General features: G+C 46.3%; 1 protein-coding gene across 1 annotated transcript; it reads right to left on the reverse strand.

Moving 5' to 3' along the window:
* Positions 1-1,866: 1,866 nt before the first annotated feature.
* FGF4 (fibroblast growth factor 4) lies at positions 1,867-5,010 on the reverse strand. The gene is made up of 3 exons (XM_075047120.1): positions 4,707-5,010; positions 3,790-3,893; positions 1,867-2,043 (listed from the first exon to the last, which is right to left on the reverse strand). Exons 1-3 carry the CDS (start codon positions 5,008-5,010, stop codon positions 1,867-1,869), a joined length of 585 nt encoding a protein of 194 aa, XP_074903221.1.
* Positions 5,011-8,294: the final 3,284 nt, after the last annotated feature.

An 8,294-nucleotide genomic window follows, 5' to 3' on the forward strand; every position in this document is an offset into this window, starting at 1 on the left:
TGGTCTGCTCTGGTCTTACTGAACTTTGGTGAGTAGATTTTGTCTTCAAGGTCATGTGTAAGTAGAGGATACAGGCAAGTCTATACCATTACAAAGGAACAAAGGCTTTTGCGTAGGAATGTAAAGAGAAAAAAAAAAGCTGAACTCAGATTTGCATGTAGTCAGAAATAACTAGTTTAGATTGGAAGATGATCTGTAAACATCCTCTAAAGTCATGAAACATTGTGGTTAGTCCTGTTTACCACTTAACATACTGATGCCCCAAAGATGATGTATCTTTTAAAGAAAAGAAAGAAAGAAAAAAAGGACAAATGGATCCTTTTAGTGATTCCCCCATAATCAAACCTGTCTTTTCCTTCATCACATAGAGACATGAGTTACACTTGCAAAATATATAAAGAAAAATATAGGGTTACTTGATGACGATATAGTACTGCAGCCTGACAGCTGTCTGCAAATATTTTCACCATGATTATCCTTACTAAAAGTAAACCACTGGGTAAAGATAGCTCAAACGTGACAAGGCTCAAATAGGATGCAACCAACTCTATCCTGAATACTTTTGGCTACATATGGAAAAAAAGAGAGATTTGGGATTACGATTATTCCCCCAGGCCCTCCTCCAGAACTGTAAGACCAAGCAGAAAAGTGTGTACCTTCCTTCCATGCAGATTTTGTTAGGAGACTGGCATTGAGAGTTAGTGAGGTAGAAATTAATCAACTTTGTCAGGGAATGAGACAGAAAAAAAGCAGCATATTTCTCCTTCCAAATACTGCACCAAAAATAATAAATAGTACAAAACAACCTCAATTCCTTGTAATCAATGTAAATTCTCTCTGTGGAGCTTGTGTTTTCTACAAACCTGCAAATGGTTTTGCCTTTTAAAAACTTAGGACTATTGTAGAGTTTCACAAACTTTGAAAAACGAATGTAGTCTCCAAATGCGAAAGGGAATTTGACTTGAATAAGATATAATTTGTTCACGGTAGAGTGTTTTACAGTGCGCTCGTTGGGGGAGGGACACTTTTTTTTTTAGCCTAATGCCAAGAAATTGTATCAAATATAAACTTCCATTAAGGGCCACAAGAGATCGTACGCTGCTGTTTATCTAAATAGAAAAAAAACCCAACCCAACGCTGCTGAGTTTATATAGGTGTTTAAGCCTCTCTACCGCCTGGCAGCTCTAAGAAGACTGACTGCAGGAAAGTTCAAAGTTCAGCACTGGCAGATCTAAAAACAGATTTGTGGGGTAGCTCTTCAGCACCGCGCTTTCTGTACCGAGGTAAACCGATACTGTTCCAATTAAATAGCAACGCCGCACAAAGGAGGTCAGGCATTGTGTGTGGCTCCGCGCTGTCATCCCACCCAGGCACCTCCGCCACCGCTCCTTCTCGGAGGCCAAGAGCTTCTTTGGGAGTCACGGGGGGGTTGGAAAACACTCAGGGGAGAATAAAGCCACCATAACAAACAAACACACACATGTACAACGATAGACACAATACAAGACTCAAACAGTGCAAAACATTGTAGTGTAGGAATTGAATTTCACCTGGTTGAGGACACAGAGTAGCAGCACACTTGCGATAACTTAGAAATGAATTAAATAACCACAAAGCAGAAGTCTTCTACTGTTGCACCATGAAATGAAATACCTTGGGTTGGAGGTTTGTTTTGTTTTCAGAAATTAAAAAAAAATCAGGACTATAAATAAATTTTGTGGCAATATATACAGATTTAAATAATTAACTTAAATATCTTACACCTACTCTTGCATAAAACTCTCCAGTAAAAGTGCACCATGTTTCCTTTCCCCAAACATGTTCTGCGTCTTCCCCTGTGCTGAGGTAGGTCTGAAGGGAGATGTCTCAGATTCTAGGAAGAAAATGTGTCACTGTCATTGTGGGAGATACTTTATTGCCTTTCTTTGTTCTTCCATTTTTGCTCAGGGCTATGTACATCCCGGGATAAATCCTGGATTCATAAGCATTGTAGTTGTTTGGCAGGAGAATCTCTTTGAATTTGCACTCGTCATTGAAATGGGTCTGAAATGAAAAGGAAAGAATAAGAGGGAAGGAATTTTAAACATCAGGTGTGGAAATATTCTTGCTACCAGGTGTAGAAGGTGTGCTGCGGGGAAATGCGCAGCTGACACCCCCCCCCAGTAATCTTTTGAAGTGGTCATCCAAACGAAGCTTCAAACAGGACTCAGGAGTCAGAGGATCATTAAAGATGCTGTGTCCAGGCCAGGCATGTACACCTAAAGGTGGGAAGGACACCTGTAGCTATGTCTGCACTCTTGAGGGAGAGGGGCACATTTTAACAGAGCTGCAGCGGGGTAAGGCCCAAGCCCAATTCTGCTGCCCTCCTCATCTAATTGCTCAGTGGTTGTCCTACCAGCAATAAATGGCCTGAGAGGCTTCAGAAAAATCTGAATGCTGGCACTTTCTCATGTCGCTTGAGGAGAAAGAGGCGTTTTAAAGACACTCAGTGTGGACAGTATTTTCTGCTTCTTTAGTTTTAAAATCGAAGGAGGGTTTTGGATAACTTATGTTAACGGATCAGGAAAACAGAGCTGACAAAAGGCACCCTTCCAGTGAAGAGGCTCCATTTGCAAGGAAGTACAAACAGGGCCAGGTGTCACAAGTGTGTTATCTAGAGAGTAACAAATGAACTCATCTCTTATTATTGGGCAAAATGTAGGGGTTTGTAAGAGAGGTCTCAGCCTGCCAAGCTGAACAGTGCACTGTGAATTACTTTATCCAGAACAACAAAGCAGCGGTCTTCCTAAGAAAGGATGCAAAGGGAGCACTTGCACTTTGGTAACTGATTCTGCCTGGCTTTTATGTAAGTCAAAATCCTCTGTAACAGGACTGATGCCCTGGAAAAGAATTCTGGATGCTTCATGTCTTCACATGAAAATGCCCTAGTTAACTTTGATGTACTTTGGCTCTTCCTCAGCCCAAGTTTCTTCAAAGAGTACTTGAGAAACTTGAAATAGAAAAGCCATGGGTAAGGCAGGAGACCCAGGAACATGGATTTGAAATGATGCTGATCACAGTAACTTATATGGAGGTGAACTCAAAAACAGGAGGACAGCTCAACATGGGCAAAGACATGCACTGTTATTGTCTACCTCAAGTATATTTTATAAGATGCCTCTATCTTTTCCAAAGATTCAATGTGAAAAAAAAGATCTGTGTTGTCTCCTAATTGATCTGCTTTCTTACAAATAGAAGTCCAAATCCTGAGGGTGCTGAACTGTCATGGTAACAGAGTCTCCCATCAAGAGCATTAACAGAGAGTGATCAATAGGTATGTGACAGGCACTGATTGGTCACATCATAAAGGGTCATTTGCGGGGGGCCTGGCTGATCACAAGTTCAAGTGCCTGCTAAGAGATGGAGTGAGTGAATGCCTTACCTGCTTAAGGCTGATTGTACTTAAATACAAGAAAGATATGGGCTGAGGCTAGCTTGAGGTCTTGCTACACACGTGACTACTCTGTTGATCTATGTGGTAGGCGAGATGGGTAGCCATGGTTGGGTGACTACAGGTTTTGTGGGGGAACCAAGGAAGTGTAATGAAAAAGATTGGGTTTTACTTCAAAAGCTCAGTAAGCAGCATACGTAGGCAGGACACTTTCTGTTGGTAAGGCAGCAAGGGCTGCTCTGTGTTGCCTGACCCAGGAGGGGCAAGGATGGGGCTTGGGCAGCATCTAGCATCATGCACAACTCTCACCCCAGCTGACCATGGTCCCCTCCCCAGGCACACATTCAGTGGCTACTTACAGATCCATAGAGTTTGCCTTTGCTATTCATGGCCACGAAGAGTCCACTTCTAACACCAAATATGCTCACCACTCCTCTTTCCACCGGGGAGATTTCCAGCAGACCTACAGAGGAGACACAGGAATCAGGGGGACAAAGGGCCATGCCCTGAAGGAGCGTGTAGTGTCAGTGCTGCGCTCACCCAAAGGCTCCCATCCCATGTGGTGTGGATCCCCATGCCCCAGCCCTGCTGTGGGTGGCCACAGAACCCAGCCTCGCGCTCCACGTGCTGCCCCATGCCCCATGCTGGGACCTCGCTTCTTTTAGCTAAGTATCTATTTTTACTTTGCCCCCAGGCATCCTCCTGTGTAGATGAGGTTAAAATAAGCCAGAGTGTGCTTGAGGCGAATGAAACATTTGTCATCACGCAGCTTATATCCCCCCTCCAGGATCTTATTGTTTCAGTTGGATATCAGAGTCATGGGGCCACGGGGTTAAGTCCCCAGCAGATGCTTTTCAAGTTTGGGGGAGAGCCGGGCTCTCCCCGGCCCCTGCTCAGAGTGGGCGGCCCACGGGACTGCGGACCCTCCAGATGTTGAGGCAACCCCGACACCTGATGCCTGCCGGCGGCAAGGGGACAGTACGGCGCTGAGCGGTGCCGATGGGCTCCGCCGGAGCGGCCGATGAGCTCCGCCGCCGCCCCTCTACCCGGGGCTCCCGCCGCCCTCGCGGGAGCCGAGGCGGGCAACACCGCGGTGCCGTGGGCGGGCGGACTTTTTAGGGGAGATAGAGGTCTGCCGTGCACCCACCCTCCCTTTGGCGCATACCGCTCTCCGGGGCAGGTGAGTCGCTCCGCACCCGCGGAACCGCCCCCCAGGGCGGTTCCGCGGGTGCGGAGCGGCTCCCCTGCCCCACCGCGGGGGTCGTGGCCGGCTTACTGTATCGATTCTCGCTGTGGATCCCGTCGATTCGGCCGTCGGGCAGGACCTGGATGTGGAAACCGATGCCCACGTTGCAGTAGAGGCGCCGCAACCGTTTGATCCCCAGGAGGTAGTCGCCGTCGCGGGCGGCATCGCGGCGCTCGGCCGGGAGGCGAGCGACGGAGCGGGCGAAAAGAGCCGCGTCCCAGCGGCGCTGGCGGGGTCCGGCGGGGAGGCGACCCGGGGGGGGCCGGCCGCGGACCGCCCCCGGCCAGAGTAACCCCAGGAACAGCGCCGGTAGCAACGCCGCGGGGAGAGGCATCCCGGCTAAGGGAGCGTAGCCACGGGCCGGTGGCCGGTCGTTCCGAAAATACGCTCGCCCCTCCAGCTCCCACTTTATACTGAGGTCAAAGGGAGGTGGGGGGGGGGGGGGGAGAAAAAAAAGAGAACCAACAAAAAAAACCCAAAACAGAACAAAAAAAAAAAAAACAACAAAAAACAACCCCAAAAGCGAGGCGGGGGGGAGGGAGGGAGCCCCGCTCTCAGTCCTCCGAGGATCTGTGGTTTCCCTGGGGTGGCTGCATGGAGAGGAAATCCCGGGAGCAAGAGCTTCTGAACTTGATCTCAACTCCAGGAGTCTTGTCTGAAGTGCTGATCTTCTTCTATAGCTGCTCAGCCATAGCGCTTTAGCCCTAGCCACGATATTTATATATCCATGTGCGTTGGTACCTATTACATCACCACCTACTGCTGTCTGCTGCAGCCCTCCGGTTTAGCTGAAAGTCAAATTATCACCCCTAGATGCTTAACAACTCCGAAGCGTCTTGAAAGGAAAGGGTGAGCAGCACCGGTGCTAAACAAGAGGGACAGCACACACTTTTAAAAAGAAAAGGTCATACTTTGCGTCCATCACAGCAGCTTCCTTCTCTCTCTTCTTTTCCTTTCTTTTCCTTTCCTTCCTTTCTCTCTCTCTTTCTTCTTTCTCTCTCTCCCTCTCCTTCCTTCTTTTTCTTTTTTCTTCTTTCTTCCTTCCTTTCTCTCTCTTCTTTCTCTCTCTCCCTCTCCTTCCTTCTTTTTCTTTTTTCTTCTTTCTTCCTTCCTTCCCTCCTTTCTCTCTCTCTCTCCTTCTTTCTTCTTTTCTCTTTCTTTCTCTTTTCTTTCTGTTTTTGTCTTTCGTAAGTGCTTACAAATGCTAATGCAGGACACAAAAATCAAAGAATGCCTAGCACACTTTCCCCCAACACAATGTATGACTTTGTGGAAATCTGTGGAATTTCGGCTTTTGCTGTATCCAAGCGACATGGTTTACAGTTTGCTGGATGCAGAAAAATTCCCTTCATTAAAAGCCAAAATAGTTGTTGCATGGGAGGTTTAAGAAATGAAAATTGAAAGAACTTGAAAAAAAAAATGACAAAGGAAAGGGCCAAGGCTTTAATAAAGAGGAAAACATTTAAAGAGGCAGCATGTGCTCAAAAGCGGTAATAAAGTTTTTGATTCTAAATATTCCTTTAAGAAATCAGAAAGCATAGCATTGCTCTGGAGTACAAGACATGTGGAACTCCCTCTTGGTCACTGTACTGATAGGGGCTGTAGTGACACAAGTTTATTCCTGAGCTTTAGAGGCTGCCCATACATGCAAGTATTGCTGTGCTTTTTAATGGTGTGATTATTTTCTAATCTTGACTATGCGTACACATACTTAGATGTTGCTGTTGTGTCTTAATGATGCCATTGTTCCTAGGTAATTACTTCATTTGGTTTAAGTTCGTGAAAATGAAGCTCAGTATTTAAAATTAGGAGAAGTTTTGACCCCATCGGTCTAGAATTACTTTGTTTAGAGCAAATCCCGTATGTTTTGTCACCTCCCTTAGCTTAAGCCTGAGCCCTCAACAGGTTTTCAGAACCAACAGGTGAGGAGACTTTAGGACAATTTTGGAAGGTCCTGAATTAATACGAAAGTGTGTGTTGCAGGGGGGAGTGGTTTGTGACTCAAGTCCTTTATAGCCCGAGGACAGTTTAGTCTTTCACGCCAGTAAAGCTCTCCTGCTGTTCCAGCAAAGGATGCGAGAGAAAAGAGAATTGCCCCAAGCCAGATGACAGCTCACCTAGGTGCGAAAATCTCTGACCTTCGCTAAACCTAAGCAAACTTAGATGATGTGCTTTTATTTCTTCTTGTGAGGTGCATATACACAGTGTGTGTGTGTGTGTGTCTTTCTCCTACCACACCTCTCAGGATGGAAAAGAGACTGCTGCTGTTTTGTGGGTGATTGCAATCTGGTGCTACAGAAGTAAAAGACTCCTAGGTGTGGTTTTGTCTGTGTTGAACAAGTCAATTTCTGTGTGTGTGTTTAAAGACAGCAGAATTTAGATATTTTTTTTTTCTGTGGAGGTTTACAGGTCGGTAAATCCATTGAGGTCAAATGCACAGACTTTACTATATTTCTGTTTGCATCGGGTCCATCCAGACCCCTCTTACAACCGGAGAAGCCCAGCAGCTCAGTTCTAGATGAAAGGGCTGTGCATCAGGCAAAGCCCAGCTGCTCACAGGTTTGGAAATTGCCCTGCTCTGCCAGGGCTGTGCTGGACACCCGCTCCTTCCCCAGGGTCCTTAGAACAGCGTGATCCCACCTCACTTCAAAATCCAAATTATTTGCTGTTAGCAAACAGCAGTGGATGAATTTGGGATTAAATTTTTTTATCCTCTGAAGGATAAGGCCAAGGATAACTTCTGCCAGCATAGTTAACCAGCAGCTTCCCTCCTGCAGCAGAAGTTCAGTCTAATGCCCACAGCTAATGGGTCAGGGCCAGGTCTGCTTGGCCTTACTGCCACTGACAGCGATTGTCCCAGACCCAAAAAACCACGACCTCTGAGGCCTTAGTCCCGTGAATGTGAAAGCATGTTAAAACTCAGAGCAGGGGATGTGCACTGGAGGCTTAGCGAGCTGTGGTACCTTCATTCCTTGGGGATGTATGGAAATGGGTCCTAAAATGCCCTGTTAGCCTCTGTTTGCATAAGTTTGCAAGATCAAGTCCTAAGTGATTACACAGAGCATCCAGGACATCAAATTACATTGCCACAATATCACTGATGAATAAGGGATGCTTCTACAAGTTCATTCTTAAACTTGTTACAGAATTAGATGGCACTTTTCCCATAAAGGCTTCAAATGAAGCTTTCTGAGAGGAAAAGCAACAAGTTTTCAGCTAAGAATGAAACTATGAGGTTCGGGTTTGCTTTCCAATGTTATATATTCATGTGTGTGTGAGCTTGTGCACAGTCTACCCATGAAACGCTAGTCCTGATGCTTCAAAGCCCTCCGATCGCCAACTTGTTCATACCTGTGAAAAATCCATAGGGATGAAAGGAAAGCAGAACTGCAGCATTTCCAGTTTGCACCAGGTGTAAATGACAGGTGGAAGCTGCTGACCTTCGGGGTCTTTATGCTGCAACACGGACATTTCCACTTGGAAATTATTGTCGCAGGAAACCATTAAAGCAGCATATTCCCTTTGGAAGCCGTGAAATCTCACCAGCAAGGCTCTCCAACATGCCATCAGCTTTCACACAGCGGAGGGGAGCTGGGCGTCTCCAGATCATCCCATAAA

The sequence above is a fragment of the Buteo buteo genome, chromosome 16 (assembly GCF_964188355.1).
Source record: "Buteo buteo chromosome 16, bButBut1.hap1.1, whole genome shotgun sequence".
NCBI lineage: Eukaryota > Metazoa > Chordata > Aves > Accipitriformes > Accipitridae > Buteo > Buteo buteo.